This window comes from Bos javanicus, chromosome 8 (genome assembly GCF_032452875.1).
Source record: "Bos javanicus breed banteng chromosome 8, ARS-OSU_banteng_1.0, whole genome shotgun sequence".
Lineage (NCBI taxonomy): Eukaryota > Metazoa > Chordata > Mammalia > Artiodactyla > Bovidae > Bos > Bos javanicus.
In genome coordinates this window covers 75,766,601-75,785,058 of record NC_083875.1, presented here as the reverse complement: position 1 = coordinate 75,785,058, position 18,458 = coordinate 75,766,601, and the positions used below count along the sequence as shown (strand labels likewise).

The following is an 18,458-nucleotide window of genomic DNA, read 5'->3' as shown; positions in this document are numbered from 1 at the left end:
GGGTCTGGTTCCCTTCTGACCAGCAGCCTGTGCTCCCTCCTAGATCTCCTGACCTCTCCCCTTTGCAGCACCAGCTCCCACCACCTCCTCCTCTCATCTGCATCACTCTGGCAGCTTTGGGCTGCTTTCTTGCCTCAGTTAGCCCTCTCAACCCTTTGACACCCTCTGAGTGGCTACTCCAGAACAGGGTGGGCAAACTAAGGTCCTGGCCAAAACCAGCCTGCTGCCTACTTCTATACTGACCCACGAGTTAATAGTTCTCTCATTTCTAAATGGTTGGAAAAATATAAAAATATTTTCTGACACATTGGAATTCTATCAAGTTCTGATTTAGGGTCTATGAAGTGTCAAGACGAGAGCCACACTCACGCCCATATTTATTGTCTGGGGCTAGTCCACACAACAGGGGTAGACCTGGGGTAGCCACACCAGAAACTCAGAAAGCCTACAGTATCCGGGCCTCTACAAAGACCTCTGCCGCCTCCTGCCCTGTTTTAAGTCCAGCTGTGATGCTCTGCTGAGAATCCCTCAATGGCTCCCGACAAAGTGACTCCTGTCTACCTCTCCAGCTTCATCACCTGTCCCTCCAGTTGTCTGCCCACTCCGGACAACCAATCCTTCCTCAAAACTCCCACAGACCATAGCCCTGGGCTTGTCTCAGGCCGTTCACTTGGAATGCCTCGCTCCTCCAAATGGCAGTCTGCCATCTCAAGACTCAGCTCAAATGCTTGTTTTCCTTCCCCATCCAGGGGTAGCTCCCCCAGGCATGAGGGCTGACTCCCTCCCAGCATGCCACAAAAAACTCCTTGTATGGCTCCTCAGCTTTTAATAAACAGACTGATGACCTATCTGTGCCAGACCAAACACTCTCACTCTATTTGTTCTGCTATGTGCCCCGCTCTGGATTACTAACTGCAAAAGAGCAGGCCATGTCTGTTCCCCACAGCCAAGCATAGCCCAGCACGGGCAGGGACACACGTGTTCACCATAAGTGGCTGGTTAGCATTCTAATCCTTTACTTGGCGGGAATGACGGAGAAAGAGGCCTACATATTTTCCGAATGCTGTAAAGTTTCAGCACGTGTAACAGTTCAGGCACCTCCATGTACATTATCTCATTTAATCCTCAGGACTCTGGTGAGGAAGGCGGTAGCTCCACTCCATCAGGCAGCAGCAGGGTGTCCCATGGCAGAGCTGGAAGCTGAGATCAGGTCTCCACCTCCTGCTGGTGTGGAGATGCTCTCGCAGTACAGCTCACCCACTCAACCCACTGCTTCAAAGATGAAACAGATGCTTGAGGCCCCTATCGGGTGTGGGGCCACTGACCCTCTGCTAAACGGGCTCGGGGAGAGGTGGCTCTGTCTCCTCCCTCCAGTCACCTGTGCCCACCCTCCCACCCCTCCTGCTGGACCTGATGTCTTTCGAGGCAGAGTGCCTGGGTCAGGACCAAAGGGCAGCCCTGCTTTTCCTAGTAAAACTAAGTGCCAGTTTTGTGACATCACTTCTCATTTCTCCTTCTGTTGCTCTGGGGTTTGTGGCTTTTCTGGAGCAGAACGAAGTTGCTGAAGTCTGGCCTCCATGTTGAAGAGGTACCAACGCAGAGGGCTGAACTAATGTGACTGCAGCGGCACCTGCCTTACAGGAGCCTGAAGAATACCTCGGGGGCGTGCTGGCGTAAGCCCTGGACCGTTCACATGGTTTTCTGAATATGCAAACAGAAGTCCAGAGCTCAGAGATAGGGAAAGCCAATACGGTTGCTGCAGGCCTGGAAGAAAGTGACATGGGAAAGGCAGGCGCCCAGGAGACTCCTTCTCAACCAGACAGGAGGGGTTATGCCTGCACAGGTCAGTGCACAGAGGCCGCAGTGTGAACCAGTGGGAGGAGGAGCTCATGCTATGTCCTCCATCATCATGGTGGAGAGGGAACCTGTCACCACACAGGATCAATGCTAAGAGGCCCTCTGTAGATTCTGGAAGACAGGTCCCCCAAACCCTCTCCTAGGTCTGCACTGATGCTACTGAAGACCACTCAGATAAGTTTAGCTAGGTAGACCAGGCAGAGCTTTTGGCAAAAGACTCAGCAAAGACAGCTGGGTTTAACCGCACACCTGACTTCAGATACGGTGTACCAAGCTGTTGTTTGGGACTTTGGACTGTGAAGTTTTAGCCTTTGTCTTTCCGAAGATAGTGATCACTTTGGATTAAGAATGCAAGGCATTGTCAGGAGGAGGATGGGTAACTGGATGGACATCTGAGGCCATGCCTAAGTGACATTTTCAGGTTAAAATTCCGGTTTGACTAAAATCAAGTCCTATGTTCCCCCAACCCTCAAAGCAATCATGGTGATGGTGTGAGGAGTCTGTGCAAATTCAACTGAATCACTAGTGATCATTCAGTCAGAGACATGGCAATAGTGAGACACAGTGAGACACTTTACACACAGCAGAGCGGACAAGGGGATTTCTGACACAATCGTGGTTTGCAAGTATCAAGGTCAAGACAGTAGGTGAGCTGTGAGTCCACCAGGCAGTCGGGAACAAGCATGATTTATCTGCGGGGAAAAAATCTCCATCACACCCAATGATTTTTTTTCCTAAGTGTGTCATGATCTCCTCAGTCCTGGACATCAAAGTAGTCAATTACGGGCTCCTTCGCTATCTTCTGTAAATTGCTGCTCCCAGGATTCCTGAAAAGCAAACACAGAATGAGCAATCTTTTCTTGCTTGGGGGAAACCAATTCAGGCAGGTTTCAGAAAGTGAAGGGTCAGCTTCTTTACCATGTGTGAGATTCCGCTAAGACAGTGCAGTCCACACGAGCAAGTAACTGCTGGAATTTGGTGAAGGGCACACAGGAGTCTATATTAACACTATTCTATTCTAAAATTTTTCCAAAATAAAGACTTTCCCCAGGGCAGGACTGGGGCTGGTCCTGAGAGCTACTTGGCCCCAGGAGCTCCTGGCTGACGCTGTGCCCAGTGGGCAACACTGATCTGTCCCATCCAGTTCCAAGGGAACAGAGATGGCTAGGACCCTCCTGGTGACCTTGTACACTTCCCTACCCACCCTCCCAGAGGTGTAGGAGGCTCTGGAGAGCTTCTGTGTGGAAGGCCAGAGCAGGAGGAGAGACCCCACTGGGTTCCCAACAGCTTCCAGCTAGGTGGCCTTGCTCTGTAGGGCAGCTGGTCCCCTCCTGGGAAGGGACGGCAGGATGACGACCCCTCTCTGCTCCTGGCTGAGAAAACACCTGCCAGACCTGCAGCTTGCTCGTGCTATTTTCTTTCCTCTTTAATCACTAGCATATGGAAAAATGATTCAAACCATATGTAAGCAGAGCAAAACACGCAAGTTTCCCCCTTCACTGCCAATGCCCGCCTAGAATCCCACTTCTGTCTCCAGAGTAACTGCTGTGAACTGTGAGATGTTCCCACATCACCTGGTGTGGCAGACTGAATCCATTTCCCAGTGTCACCATCTATACCATGGAAATTACGGCTAGTGACTTTGCTCCCTGGAGGGCAAGTAGGCATTACAAACAGCAAACCTGGGACCCCTCTGGCATGAACAAATGTGTGTCCAGCATCTCAGTCAAACATCATATATCTGAATGCAACACCCCAAGGCCAGACCCAATGAGGTGCCAATGACTAGTGCAGCCCAGGGCAATTTACTCCTCGGTGGCATCTCCGAACAGACATGGCCCTTTGGGAAGCAGCTAAAGAATCCTTACTTGTCTGTCTGTCTGTGATGAGCAATCGGTGGCGGAGGCCGTGACTGATTCTCCTTTTCGAGTACACCTGTCAGTGTGGTAGAAGGACAAATGGACTTCCCTCTGTGAAATCAGAACACAAAGTATTGAAAAGTGAGAACTGTTTGTGGAGACAGGCAGACAGCTGGAAATCCAGTCCATGACTCTTAACGTGATGCTGCAGGGCACTCTCTGATATGACCTGTCACCTTTGATTAATCCTCATCCCTTTCATCTACCTCTGCTGAGCCCACTACCTTCTTCCTCTAATCTCACTTGAGTCTTCTTTGTTGGGAGGTTCTTCCAATTCCCCCAGATTTGGATAGTGATCCTAGGTCTTGCAGTCCCCTCCTCGCTCATATTCCTGCTTCAGTCTCCTCTAATGGCAAACACTCTTCACAGAGGATGCCCTGAGTCCCAGGCCAGCACTCTGTTTCCATGATGCCAGGAGGACACAAGGGGACAAGGGATGGATCTGATGTGAAATATGCTTTAGGTGTGTCTGCTCTGAGGTCTGAGGCATGGGCTTTACTTTCTGGTTCAGAGCCTTAGATCAGTCAGAATGGCTGGCCCAGAGGCAGACTCTTCACCTAATCTTCCAAAGAAGGAAGTAAGAAAAACAACAGCCCAAGGCCAGGCCCAAGGAGGCACCAACGACTAGTGCAGCGCTCCTGCACTAGCCACTGGCCAGCCCAGCTTCTCAGGTCCAGGGTGCCTCACCGAGCAGTTTCCCCTCTGACAGCAAGATGCACCCACCTGACCGCAGTGACCACGACGTTGCGCTTTGGCTCACTGTCATAGCTCACGCTCTCCAGGCCGTACACCTGGGCCAGATCGTGGATGATCCGGCGGTGGTCTCTGTTCATGGGAGGGAAGCAGTGGCTCTTCTTACTACTTTTCCCCTGTATGGAAGGAAAAGAAGACTGACTGGTAAACATCATTTTGAAAAAAGGCTATGCCTATAGAGGTCCTTCCCACTGTCCTGGAACAGCCTGGGTCAATAAAGAGGTGACGGAGTTTGGGAGGCCCATGGTGCACGGCAATTCACTGCCTGCGGGGCAAGGGTCGGGGCGTGGGGGGGCGTGGGGAAGGGCATGGGATGTACTCCTGCATCTCCTCTGTGAGCCATGTGGCAGCAGCTGGCTGGGGCCAGGGGGACCATGGGCAAGTGAACTGAGCCTGACGTGGATACTGCAATGGTTGCTCCCATAGGGCCTCTAACTGGGGAGTGAGTGATGTTTTTAAGAAATGACTAAATAAACTGAAGAGTTACAAAACAAGAAAATCTCACTTGTACACTCCACACTAAAAATTGTGAATTTATAGAGACAGGCTAGCAGAGAACTACATCTGCTCAGGTTTCCTAATTAGGAGGGGAACAATGATTCCATTTTCTCCTTTGTGCTAGTATCCTGCTGGGAAGCGGGAACAGAAGGGAGGCAGGGCAGAGGGTGAGTAGACAGCAGGAAGGAAACCTATTTTCATTAGATGCGGAGCCAAAGGAGCCATCTCTCCCTCACTCACATGCCCTCTGAATGAAGAGGGAGTCGCCGCAGGGCTGGCTATTGCTGACTACATGAGAGGCTTTTTCGATTAAAGCCACCTCCTCGACATCTCCGCTGCCTCCAGGACAGGCTTCCCTCTCTTGAAGGAACTGATACCATTACTGTTCAACTCTACTCATTCAACTTTGTATCTTTGCCCAACATATTCTTTCCTGCCTTTGGGGTAATAAGAACCAGTGAGTCCAATCATACAACAGTCCTTCAGAGATCTCTGTGTGTGCGTACTCAGTCACTCAGTCATGTCTGACTCTTTTGTAACCCCATGGACTGTAACCCACCAGGCTCCTCAGTCCCTAGGATTTCCCAGGCAAGAATAAAATGGGTTGCCATTTCCTCCTCCAGGGGTTCTGCCTGACCCAGGGAGAACCTCCATCTCCTGCATTGGCAGGCGGGTTCTTTACCACTGAGCCACCAGGGAAGCTCATCAGAGATCTGAGGAGTTGGCATGTCTTCCTAAGTATCCCTACTGAATCCCCTTCATCGAGAGTGTTTCCTCCCATTCTTGGGCACAGGGCTAGGATGTGTATTTACATTTAATATTACTTCAGATATCTTTCTTGAGCCAGGCTAGAGCTTCCATGAAGCTATAATGGCTGGGCTCTGGAGAAAGGTAAGGATCCTCAAGGCAGCTCTGACTTTTTCCTACAACTACTTTACACTGATAGTGTTTCTGGGACTTGATTTTTTTTTTTTTTTAATCAAGTTGGCCTTAGAAACATGTAGAGTTGGATATTTTGATTTCAACCTTATTCACGGCCTCCACAAGGGCTTCCATTTCCTTCTCAATGTCGCTGACAAACTTTAAGTCCTTCCTGAAATGAGAAATAGCCACAGTTAATTGCGTTTGTTTCTGCTCTTTTGAGATCCCTTCCATCCACCCTCTGCCTATACAGTGCAGAGAATGGACAATGTGGGCAGGAAAATTGCAGAGGCCAGGCAGGAACTGTCAGATAACAGAAGGCTGAATGTGATGGAACAAAGGAAGAGAAAGTAATAAGAAAACAATTATGAGAAGAGAGAAGACAGAAAGAGAAACAGTCATCAGAGGGCCAGGAGACAAGAGGAAAATAAGACCTGTTACCACCCAAGTGAGGACCACCCATGTGACAGAGACCTGGATGGGCAGAGGTGGAACGTGGCCAGAGACCCTTCACTGCAAGCCAGTCCAACCCTTGAAGGGCCCCAGCTCCTATCACAGGGACTAAACACACACACACACACACACACACACTCACACTTCCAAAGTTCAACTCTTCAATGGGACAGTTTTGAGAAACCAAGAGAATGACTTATTAAATACCATATAATTTCTTATAATATATATATATATATATATATAAACTGACTCAACCACAGAGGACTGCATATCTTAAAAGAGCAAATATCTGGTAAGCCACACTTAAGAAAGTAGGTATCAAGTCACATACCTAGCATCTTCTTTCAAACTGTCACTGAATTTTGACCCTGAAGAACGTACGTTGAAAGGATCAGAATCATCACTGATATGAAATGCCTCTGCTAACCTCCTGAAAGAGAGTGAAGTATGTAAATGAAAGGAAAGAAGGGGGAGGAAAATTATCTCATAGTAACAGAGTGCCCACCAGGTTCTACGTTTTTTATACATTAATCATCTCATTTCAGTAAACCTGATTATTCAGGAGAATAAGAACAACTTGGGACAAGATACTGAATTGTCTTCACAGAACAAAATAAGTAAGATACATCTAGATGGTTCTGAGCAAGCTGTAGGCTGACACTGGAGACTCAGATTGTCTGAAGAGAAGGCTGAGGAGGGCGTGCACTGGGGATGGTCAGTGGGAAGGATTTCCTCTGAGGTTTCACCCGAACATCAGATGAATAAAGTAGAAGGATAATACTAAAATTAACGTCACTCTACAGAAAGTCTACAAAATGAAGAACTCCATTAACAACATAAGCGCTGTGTTAATTTTAATGCACTTCCTTTCATACTTTTCTTCTGTAATTTTAAGTAGTACATGAAACTCTGAATCTTTTTTTTAGCATCTCATACTACTGTTTGATTTTCACACTCCCCGTATTAACAGTTGCATAATCTTCTAATTTTATATGTCCCACAACTTACATAAGCATGCCCCATTTAGGTTCCTGTAACAGTCTCCCAGTTTTTCAATATGATAAGTAACACAATATCTCTGAGCAAAAACCTTTTAAGATTATTTCTCTGGAAAATGTCTCCAGGTGTGGCAATAACTGCATTGAATAGTATGGACCTGAGACCCAGATCATCATGGTCTAAGGGTTCCACAATGCTGTTTATGCTTTGACCGGCAGCTGTATGAGTCTCGTGGCATCTCACCAACACCTGGTTATGTCCTTTTTTTTTTAAAGAGAGTTAAAATTCAGTTTAACATTTATAGTTTTCCTTTACAAGGAGACAGGGATCTCTTACAAGCTTAATGCCCATAAGAATTTGGTTTATTGTTGCTAGGTTTTCTAATTTTTTACCAGCAGTTTAGTTTTCAAATTTTCAAGAGAATTCCTAGAGGGGGAGATCTTTTGATGTTTTGATTAGTTGGCCACTAATTCAAACGTACACATCAATAAAACATAACTGTGGGATGCATTTGGTCTGTCAGTTTTCCATTTCTGCAATGGAGCATGTATTTGCAACTTTAGATGGCATTTTCCTTTTCAAATTCACATGTCTTTTTTTTTTTTTTCAGGTCTGTGAGTAAGAAAGAATCCTTATATAGTGAGGGTCATTATGTCATTGTTCAAATATTGAGGAGAAATTCAAAAGGCTTTCAGAAATAGCTAGTTCTAATCAATAACTTTAATTTACTGAGCATCTACTATGTGTTAGGCTTGTGCCAAGAGTTTTACGTATAGTATGGTTAGTTTTAATGTATTAACCCTATAACAACTCAGGGAGGTAGATACTATTATTATCACTCACTATTCACAGATATGTGGGAAAATTAAAGCTTAGAGGGATAATGTGTATTGTCCAAGGTCACACAGCTATGTGAGTGAAGCTAAGATTCAATTCCGAGCAATCTAACTCTAGAGCTATGGCTGGCTCTAACTGCTGTACAGTACTGTCTCAACTACACAAAGGTGCACTTCCATGTTCTGGAGGCCTTCTACGCATTCACTACAGCATTTCTAAAATCTCTGGACTGCGGCAGAGAACAACGTGACAACAGCTCTTAAAGGACAAGAGTTTTGAATAGCAATTATTACAAAGTTACCATAAGAGTCAAACCAAAGGCAATTTGGGCAGTGCTATTAATCATATTACCATCTACACAGTTAGTCACCTAAAAAGGTATTGTTAACAACTGTTCAAAGTTGCACTTCTAGGTAAAACAAAACTGCACTTGTCTGCATGTATCTGTTTCTGTTTAACTCTATCTTGAAAAAATTTCAAAGAACGGTTAAGTTACAAGAATATTACAATGGGACTTCCTTAGTGGTCCAGAGCAGCTTTGAAGCTGGTCTGGGAAGATGCCATTGCGGGCAGCTAAGCTTGTGGCCCACAACTACTGAGGCCTGCACACTCTAGAGTCCGTGCTCCGCAACAAGAGAGGCCACTGCTTGCCACAACTGGAGAAAGGCCACAGACAGAACGAAGACCCAGTGCAGCCGAAAAACAAATTACAATAAGCTCCTACACACTCTTCACCCAAATTCTCCAAATATAAACATTTTCACAGAACTATACCTTTAATCTCTGTTGGAACTAGAAAGTCTGTCAGGCACTGAATAAATGCCCCTTAATCTGATAAAGAATATACTCAAATAACTTACAACAAACGTCATAGACAGTAGTGAAATATCCATTATCACTACCTTCTATTCAATACTGTACTGGAGGCCTAGCCAGTGCGATTTGCCAAGAAAAAGAAAAAAGTTAAGAATTAGAAATAAATTAGAAGGGGACATGATTGTGTACATGCAAAATCCAAAAGAAGCTACAGATAAACTATTAGAAATAAGTAATTTAGCAAGGTTGTAAATAGTGGTCAACAAATATCAATTGTATTCCTACATGCCAGCAACAAGCAATTAGAGAATTAAAATTTTAAAGTGATAACAAGAAAAAAATACCATTTATAATAGCATCAAAAAACATCAAACAGCAAAGAACAAATTTACTTAAAGATGTAAAAAATCTATATACAGAAAACTATAAAAAATATCATTAAAAGAAAACATGACTAAATATAAGGATATACTTTGCTCAAGGAGGAGAAGCCTCAATATTACAAAGTATCAAATCTTCCCAGACTGATCTATAAATACCAGCTCAATCAAAATCCCAGTTTTTGGTTTTTTTTTTGCAGATATTGATAACCTATTTCTAAAATCTAAATGGAAATGCAAACGGCCAAGAATAGCCAAGACAGTCTTGAAGAAGGACCATGTTTGAAGAGATATGCTACCACTTTTTAAGACTTGTTATAAAGGTACAGTAATTCAGATAATGTGATATTAACACGATGGAACAGAATGAACTCAGAAATAACCCATACGCAACATGACTACTTGCTTTAAGACAAAGGTGGCACTGCAGCGAACTGAGAAAAGGATTTCTTGATAAATGATACTGGTCGAGTGAACATTTGTTTGGAAAAAAAAAAATAATGGAATCATGAACCCTCCTTATATTATGATTTAAAAAAAAAAATCGGTCCAAGTCAACTATAGTTCTAAATGTGAAATGTAAAATAAGGTTCCTAGACAATAACACAGAATACCATTATGACCTCAGGATAGACAAATACTTCTTAAACAAGCTATAAAATGTACTATTAACTAAGGAAAAGACTGATAAACTGAACTACATTAAAATTAGAAATTTTTGTTTATTAAGACACCATTTGGAGAGTGAAAAGTGAATGCACAGAATGTGAGAAACAACAGTCCACACAGCAGGACTTCCCTGGTGGTACAGTAGATAGCAATCTGCCTGCCAATGCAGGGGACATGGGTTCAATCCTTGGTCTGGAAAGATTCCACATGCCTCAGAGCAGATAAGCCCTTGAGCCACAATTACCAAGCCTGTGCTCTAGAGCCTGTGAGCTGCAACTACTGAAACCATGTGCCTAGAGCCTGTGATCCACAACAAGAGAAGCTAGTGCAATGAGAAATACATGCACTGCAACAAACTTATTCTTATTCAATGTAGAGTAGCCCCTCCTGGCCACAGCTCAACGCTCACAAGCAACAGTGAAGACCCAGCACAACCAAAAATAAAAAATCTTTTTAAAGGAGAATAAATTTATTAAAAAAAAAATATATATATATATATATAAAGGTGGTGGTTTAGTTGCTAAGTCATGACTGACTCTTGCGACCCCATGGACTGTAGCCCACCAGGATCCTCTGTCCATGGGATTTCCCAAGCAAGAATACTAGAGAGGGTTGCCATTTCCTTCTCAAATAAAACAAAGGACTCATATCCAAGGACTCCCAAAATATATAAAGAATTCCTAGTAATCAATATGAAAAAGACAGATGATACAATGAAAAAATAAGCAAAGACTTGAACTGGTACTTCACAAAAGAGGATATCCAAATGGCCAATAAACATATGAAAAGGTGTTCAACCTCACCAGTCATCAGAGAAACATAAATTAAAAGCTCAGTGATATCCAGTTATACATCTACAAAAATGGATTAAAGTTTAAAGAGTATAACTTGGTACAACCATTTTGAACACTGGCAGAATCAACAGAAGCTGAAAATACGCATACCTTATTAATCAGCAATTCTACTCCTGAGTTTATTATCCAATAGGAATGAGTACATATATGTAGCAAAGCTAGTACAAGGATGTTCTTTACAGAGCATTATTTGTAACAGCCCAATACCAATAACAACACATGTAATCTATTAACTATAGAATAGATAAGTAATGATACATTAAAATAAAATAAGTATTGTTCAGGAATTAAAATAAACAAAATACTGCCACATGCACCAAAAGGAGTATCACAAATATAATGAAAGAAACCAGACAAAAATACCACCCACATGATTTCATTAAAGTCCAAAAACAGACAAAATAATCTAAACTGTCAGAAGTCAGGATACAGGTTATCTCAGTGGAGTGTAAGAACAGCTTCTGGAAACTTTCTGTATCTTGACCTCATTGCTGATTACACCAATGTATTCAATTTGTGATGACTCACTGATCTATAGTTTTGATCTATATGTATGCTATACTTCAACATAAAAGTTCATTAAAAGAATTTTAAGCCTCTTATCTCCATTGGAATTAGGAAGTCTGCCAGTCCCCGAATTAGTATGCTGTGGGGCATGTAATGTTTATACTTGCCCCAAACCACTTAAGCTCATGTTTCAGAAACATGCTGAGATCACCTAACTGGTTTATCCTTAGGCACTTCAATTCTTGATGACTGAATTTCTTCTGCTCTCCAATAGCAGCAGAAGACTCAGAGCAGGTGCTGAATGAATGCTTGAAGGGTTGCTCCCTCCCACTAACTTCACAGAGCTCAAAGACAATCAGATAAATCGTAGTTCAAACTACTTACTTTTTCCTTTCCAAGGCTGAACATTCCTCATCACACTCCAGCCTTGAGAAACAAAGAAAAAATTAAGTGAGAACGCAGGTTTCACAGCTCCTACTCTGAGCAGCTCAGTTGGTAAAGAATCTGCCTGCAATGCAGGAGACCGGGGTTCGATTCCTGGGTCAGAAAGATCCCCTGGAGAAGGAAATGGCAACCCACTCCAGTATTCTTGCCTGGTGACTCCCAAGGACAGAGGAGCCTGGCAGGCTACAGTCCATGGGGTCACAAGAGTCAGACACAACTTAGTGACTAAACCACCATCACCACTCAGCAGTAAGTTCTTGGATGGTCACCCTAGAGATTGAGCATACTCTTGCCAGACAATGGCTGGATGAGGTCCCTCTCAAGGACAGGTGGGCAGGCCTTCGAAGGACTTCAGAGTGTCCCAAGGCTGCTCAGCCCCCCAAATGCTCCCAGCAGCCCTCTGACAGCCCCATCTCCCTCTCTTGACACAGCCACCTCTCTGTTCTCTTGCAGGTTAAAAGTACATACCCAGGTCTCTGCTTTCTCTGGCTACTATCTGGAGTGAGGCCCAGAAATGCTTCCTCTGGTCTTAGCTGTGTCCTGAGTAGGATTCACTGCACTGGAGTGGGTGTGGCCTCTTAATGTCAGAGGTCTGTTGAATACTGTGTGTGTAAGGCTTTACTGTTGGGGACTGACACAAGTGAATGGTTCCTGCCCTCTGGAAATTAAGTCTAATGCGGGAAAGAAGGCACAGCTACACATTTTTTAAATTACCTGGCTTGGTGAATTTCCTTCTTGGTAATCAACTTGCTGATCTCCACTGAATCTCCAAGCTGCATGTCTGTTATTTTGGAGGCCATGGAAATAGCAGCTATTCTGAAGTACAAAAAAGAAAGGGAAGAAAGGCACTGCAGTTTCACAAGAATCTCCTCGCACCAGGCACACAAAATATGTCTTTCAAGAAAAATCTACCTCTTGACAATCTGTGTAGCCTTGGAAGCCCATTTACTGTAACTATCACACATTTACGTGGTATCTCAATTAGTCTAAACAGCTCCATAGGAAATGAGGTAATCAATTCCTTAGCACTCCCTTGAACATCTGGGCTAATGCCTGGCACTCAGTGGGTATTCACAGTCAATCTGATGTTGCATACTCCTGAAGTCCCACCTCTATGACACATCTATGCATCTCTGCATCTCCAAGATGTTATCTCTGAATCTATTCGTCCATCCATCCTAACATCTCCACTTCTGTACTCAGATCCCCATGTAACCACACAGGTCCCAAGATTTCAGGAGTCTGTAAAGACAACCCACAGAACAGCCAGAAACCCCCACACTCCAGTAGGAGCACAGGGCCTGGCTGTGCCACCACAAATGGTGGGACATGAAAGCAATTCATGCAACCTCAGGACATCTTCCCTTCTGATCTCATGGTGAAATAAGACCAGAGGTAGAGAGAGAGAAAGGAGGAGAAATAAAATGGTTTACAAATTAAGGTTAGGGAAAGTAATAAGGTACATAAAGCAGTGCTTTTTCTTTGAACCTGAAAAACTAGACTCAAAATTTATTTTAAAAACTTTCCTTAAAAGTTGAAAAGATCCTATAATAAACTCCTGTATATCCTTTACCTAGACCTACCAATTGTTAACATTTAAGTAGCACTAACCTTTGATAAGTACTGGATGCTTCTGAGCAAACCATGATTTCTTTTCTTCGTCCACATTCACACTGCAGCTCTATCTGAAATAAGATGAACACGGAGCAGCGTTCAGCCCACGGAAAACATGTGAATGGGCAGGTTTCCTTTTTAAAGCCTCTCTCGAATCAAACCTTGGCAGAGAACAGAGAGACAGGGAAAGGCTCCTCTCCAAGATGGGGGAGCTAACCACACATGCAAACTGACAACGTGGTGGCTGACATGCTAGGATGGAAGTGCCAGGTTTACAGTGCCCCTTATTGGGAATTATTCCTGTCCTTAATCCTGCCTGAAGGGGCAGGCCTAGAATGAAGTTTCTACCACCAAACCAGAGGTAGACACTTGACCCAGAACCAGCCAAAGTCTAATCGACTCCACTTCATCCCTCCACTTTCACCTCCTCGGGGGAGACCTTGCTTCATCCCTCAGAACAGTTAAGTCCCCCACTCACATATTCCCGTGGAACCCCTGCAAGGGTGTAACTACTTCACAATCCTTAGCAGAGTCACGGGTAATTACCTGAGTAACCAGTTAGTATCTGTCCATCTGATTAATGGAACCATGTGTCTCCTGTCCACTGGTAGAGCTCCAGCATCAATACAGCATAACATCTTATACAAAACAGACACTTAAATACTTGTTGGATGAATGGAGTGGGCAATCAGAGTCTCTTGAGAATTCGATCAAAGGGAGACAGAGACTGGTCAGGTGGCAGTGGGTACTTTCTGAACTAAAAGACCATCTCAAGCTTGGCAGACAGAAGCCCACCTTTCTCTCTGTTAACCTGAAGTTCCTTGTAACCAACGACCCCCGACTAGGATGTGTGCCAAGGTGCCACTGCAGACAGTTCTAGACTCATTAGCAGCACCAGGACCACAGCCAACACCCCACCCGGAGCCAGGACTACATACCTTGGCCTTGCAGGTGGTCACTGGGCAGGGCAAGCTGAGGTGGCAGGGTGCCATACACGGGTGGCCACAGTTGGCTCTGGAGGTGGTGCAGGGCTGCTTGCAGATCTCGTCCCCCAGACATTCTCCTTTGTGACAGAGCCTCTGACACTTGTGCATCCCACATGGTAGCGTGGCACCGCAGGGTAATCCACAAGAGATATCAACCAGGTGACAGGGAATGTTGCTTCGTAACTAGGAGAGAAGTAGCCGGGTTTTCATCTCCATTCAGGATCTGGGGTGGGTTTTAACTTCCTACTTAAACATTTCTGAATGTTCACAATCAGTATATTTAAAAAAAAATTTTTTTTTTTAAATCAGGCTGATTTTCGAAGTCTGAAAGGTTAGTTTGAAAAGAAAACAAACCTGAGCTTTATTTAACAATGCTTGTTACAGTTTGAAAGGATTTGTTTTAGTAGCCGAGTGTGACTTGCAACAAACAAGGTGAGTAACAGGCATGTGAAACCAGATAACTAGGGAGTATCTGAAAATGCTATGACTAACTGGGAGGGTCAGGGGATCTTCTACGTCTGCAAACAGCTAGGGCACTGAATTGACAGAAACCCCGGGGGTGGGGGCACCCTTGGCTCATGGTTTCCGGACTGCTGGCAGGGCAGTTTTATGTAATTACTCAGCTCTCCTCACATCTCCCAACCTCTGGTCTCCATATTTTAGATAGCTCTGTCATTAAAAAAAATTTAGAAGCAACAGTCCATGGAACCGCCATTTTTTCTTGAGAAATTGCCTTCATCCAGGATTCCTCACTCTAGGAAAAAGATGCTGGGATTTTACTTTTGTGGGACCAAAGATTACTCTCATGTACCCACTCAAAGTCTTTTAAGAACCCTCAAAGAGAGGAGTATACTTGGACTCTGATGAGGCATAACCTGTAATCTTGAAGAGGTCCCCAGCGTCTAGTACATACCTGCTTTGGATTTGGTATTTTAGTGGAAGGTATCCCCAGTCACTAAACACTCCATTACCACCGGGATAATTCGTGCACACGCTGTGCCCTGTGCTGCTCCCGCCCACATTATCTGCCTACTATCTTCTCATCGTCCTTCAGGAGGTTACTTATGTTACTTCCTTTAAGAACACCTTCCCTGGGTAGGGGTCCCTTCAGTGCTCTGTACTTCCCACACGGTTGTACCTATAATCGACTGCTCATTCATCTGCTTTCTGCCCCACAGTGAAGGCTCCACCAGGGCAGGGCCAGCCCCTGTGGTTCATTTCTCAATCACTTGAACCCAGCCAGTTACCTGGTACAGAGCAGGCATGCAGTAAATATTTGCTGACTGAAGTCCAACATATGGATAACACATGGATCTCTCAGAATGGTTATCTCAAAGGAAGTAAGAGTTTTCAGAGGAAGAATAAATACTAAGGATTATGACTTGAGAACCTCTGACAGGAAATAATGTCCATCAAGATAAGAATGCTGAAAGCATGTTGTCACAGTTGTCAAGAGTTTCAAGAAATGTTGGCCAACATGTTATGAAGTAAAAAAAGCAGGTTACAAAACAGTATAATCTTCATAGAGTAGAGGAGAATATGTAATACACATGCCTGAAGTCTACACACCAGAATGTTTAAGAGTATTTCTTTTTGGGTAGCAAAACTACATTAACAGTCTACAATGAATATGCCTTTTTAAAATTAAAGAAACTTTAAAATTGTTTCAAAGGGTCTATAATCAGCAGTGCCAAATACAGCTTAGATGCTAAGAATAAGGACGAAAATCCTTCATGGTAGTGGCAGTGGGGAGGGGCAGGTTAGTGGGGAGGAAGGCGTTTGGCCCATCAGCAGGATGGAAATCTGTGAAGGGAGTAGAGAGAAGGACTGGTGGTAACTGGCAGGGAGCCCACCTGCCCTGCCACCTGCACTCTTGGGATGTTCTCACTGTAACACTTTTCCCAGACTGGCAAGCCCTCCCCATGCTAGCTAACCTGGACGCTGTCTCTGAACACAGCTCATGTTCTCAGGGGCTACTGGCTGAGTCTCATCTCATTGTAACCAGATTAAAAATGAGAGCAGAACAGTCTAAGAATGCTACTGACTGAATGGTTCCGTTTATGTGACCTCAGGAAGAGGCAACAGACTTTGTTAGGACAGGCAACAGATAACTGGTTACCGGCACGGGAGGAAAGTGGAGAGTAATTCTGAAGGGACATGAAGGAGTATGTGGGGATGAATGACCTGTTCCACATCTTGACTGTGGTGGTGGTGACATGACTGTATGACTGCTTGTGTCAAAACTCATAGATTTGCATGCTAAAAAGAGTACATTTTATTTTATGCAAACTATACCTCAATGATTAAAAAAAGGAAAAAAAAAGTGGCAATAGCAAATCTCTGCTTCTTTGGAGCATATTTACTTTGAGAAACAATGAGGCTAATCCTCTTAACGAAATCCAACCATAAATCTCTGGTTGGAACGATGAACCACTTGAGAGAAAGCTTACCTCGTGTTTGCCCATGCACCACTTCTGAGTGAGGAAAGTACAAGGAGGGCACTTGTCCTCACTATGACATGAATGATACACTGGAGAAAGAGAAAGGCAAAATCTGGAATTATGTTCAAATAATACCACACAAACTATTACACATATTATAATAGCATTTGACATGGAACTTTTAAATTTAGGAGCTAAAAGTACTTTTTAAAATGGTCACTGGAAAGTAAAAGTAGTTGGCTTTATATTAAAGGGCTGAAAGATGAGCATGAGAAAAAGAAACCCAGCTGAGGGGGGAGAGACACAGAAGCAGAGAAGGGGGCAGCTGGTCCACCCCATCTCCTGAGGCATGGCCACATGGTCTGTGCACGTTACTCAGTCATGCTTGTGGTCCTACCGTACACAGCTCCCCTCTGTTCAGACATCTTGGTTACTTACCTCATCTAACATGCTTCCTCTGCCTCCTTTCAATTTCTTTACTCGCAGTTCATTCAAACTCATCCCCTAAACGAAGCCTTCCTTGGCTGACCCCTCCCTGCCCTAAGCTCTCTTGCTCTCCCTGACCTCTTGGTTCTGAGGCAGAAGGCTTGTTGCCATGCTATCTGCCCCATCTTCAGGCAATCGCTGGTTGTGGCAAATGTACTCAACTCCCATCTTCTTCCTCCCAGAAACAACAGAGCCCCCTCCAGGTCCTGGGTTATTGTTTTCTTCCTCTGAACCTCCCTCTATGTCTGATACCATGCTGGATATACAACAATTGCTCAAGAAAAGTTAATGCTGAATGAAAGCAGGCTAAAATAAATCACAAATGGCTAAGTTCTCACTATGGACATTCATCAGCAGGATCTGGACTTCATCTTAACATCTGCAGGTGAAAGAAGTGAGTGCGAGTGAGTGTGCTGAGTGTCTGCTTGAATATTAACTTCACAGTGGCATGGACATCACTCACAAGCTAAGCTGGGAGGGTCATCTTAAGGTCTCCAGGGAAGGAGGGACTTCTCACTTCATAAGGAATTTACTTAATTCTTCTTCACTCTTAAAAAAATTAAGAACTGGTTGTTTCGTCAGTCTCAATCATATGGCCAGATTTACTGTAAGGATCAAATCTGATGACTTAAGTTATGTCAGGTTTGCCTCTGGGACATGACAAAAAAGGAAATGATGGGCTAGATACAGTCTGAGGGGAAAGCCAGTGACTAGACTGGATGGCAAGTGGGTGATGTCAAGTAGCTACTGGTCTGGTGTCTACAGCAGTCTATCACAGGAAAACTGGAAACCAATGTCCAGCAATATGAGACTGACTGAATCACTTATGGCCTATCCATGTAACAGGACACCCCACTATCATCTAGAAAAATATTTATTGATAAGGAGACAGATTAAAATTATAGTAATTAGAGAAAAAATCTATTACTTAAAATAAGTTCAATAAAATTCCACTTTTATTTTAGGGAAAAAAAGGAAATATATATTTTTACCCATGGAAAAAGGCCCTGAAAAATCACCA

At 44.1% G+C, this 18,458-nt stretch overlaps 1 protein-coding gene across 4 annotated transcripts in view; it reads right to left on the bottom strand.

Moving 5' to 3' along the window:
* Positions 1–2,407: 2,407 nt before the first annotated feature.
* Positions 2,408–18,458, bottom strand: part of NFX1 (nuclear transcription factor, X-box binding 1) — a 67,958-nt gene continuing 51,907 nt past the window's right edge. For all 4 annotated transcript variants that reach the window (XM_061425914.1, XM_061425915.1, XM_061425916.1 and 1 more), the window contains exons 15-24: positions 16,961–17,040; positions 14,463–14,693; positions 13,522–13,595; positions 12,625–12,726; positions 11,851–11,892; positions 6,736–6,834; positions 6,054–6,120; positions 4,500–4,645; positions 3,726–3,827; positions 2,408–2,684 (exon numbers count right to left, since the gene is read on the bottom strand). In XM_061425914.1, coding sequence (XP_061281898.1) covers positions 2,612–2,684; positions 3,726–3,827; positions 4,500–4,645; positions 6,054–6,120; positions 6,736–6,834; positions 11,851–11,892; positions 12,625–12,726; positions 13,522–13,595; positions 14,463–14,693; positions 16,961–17,040 — 1,016 coding nt within the window. In that variant the 3' untranslated portion in view covers positions 2,408–2,611. The remainder of the gene's footprint in view (positions 2,685–3,725; positions 3,828–4,499; positions 4,646–6,053; positions 6,121–6,735; positions 6,835–11,850; positions 11,893–12,624; positions 12,727–13,521; positions 13,596–14,462; positions 14,694–16,960; positions 17,041–18,458) is intronic.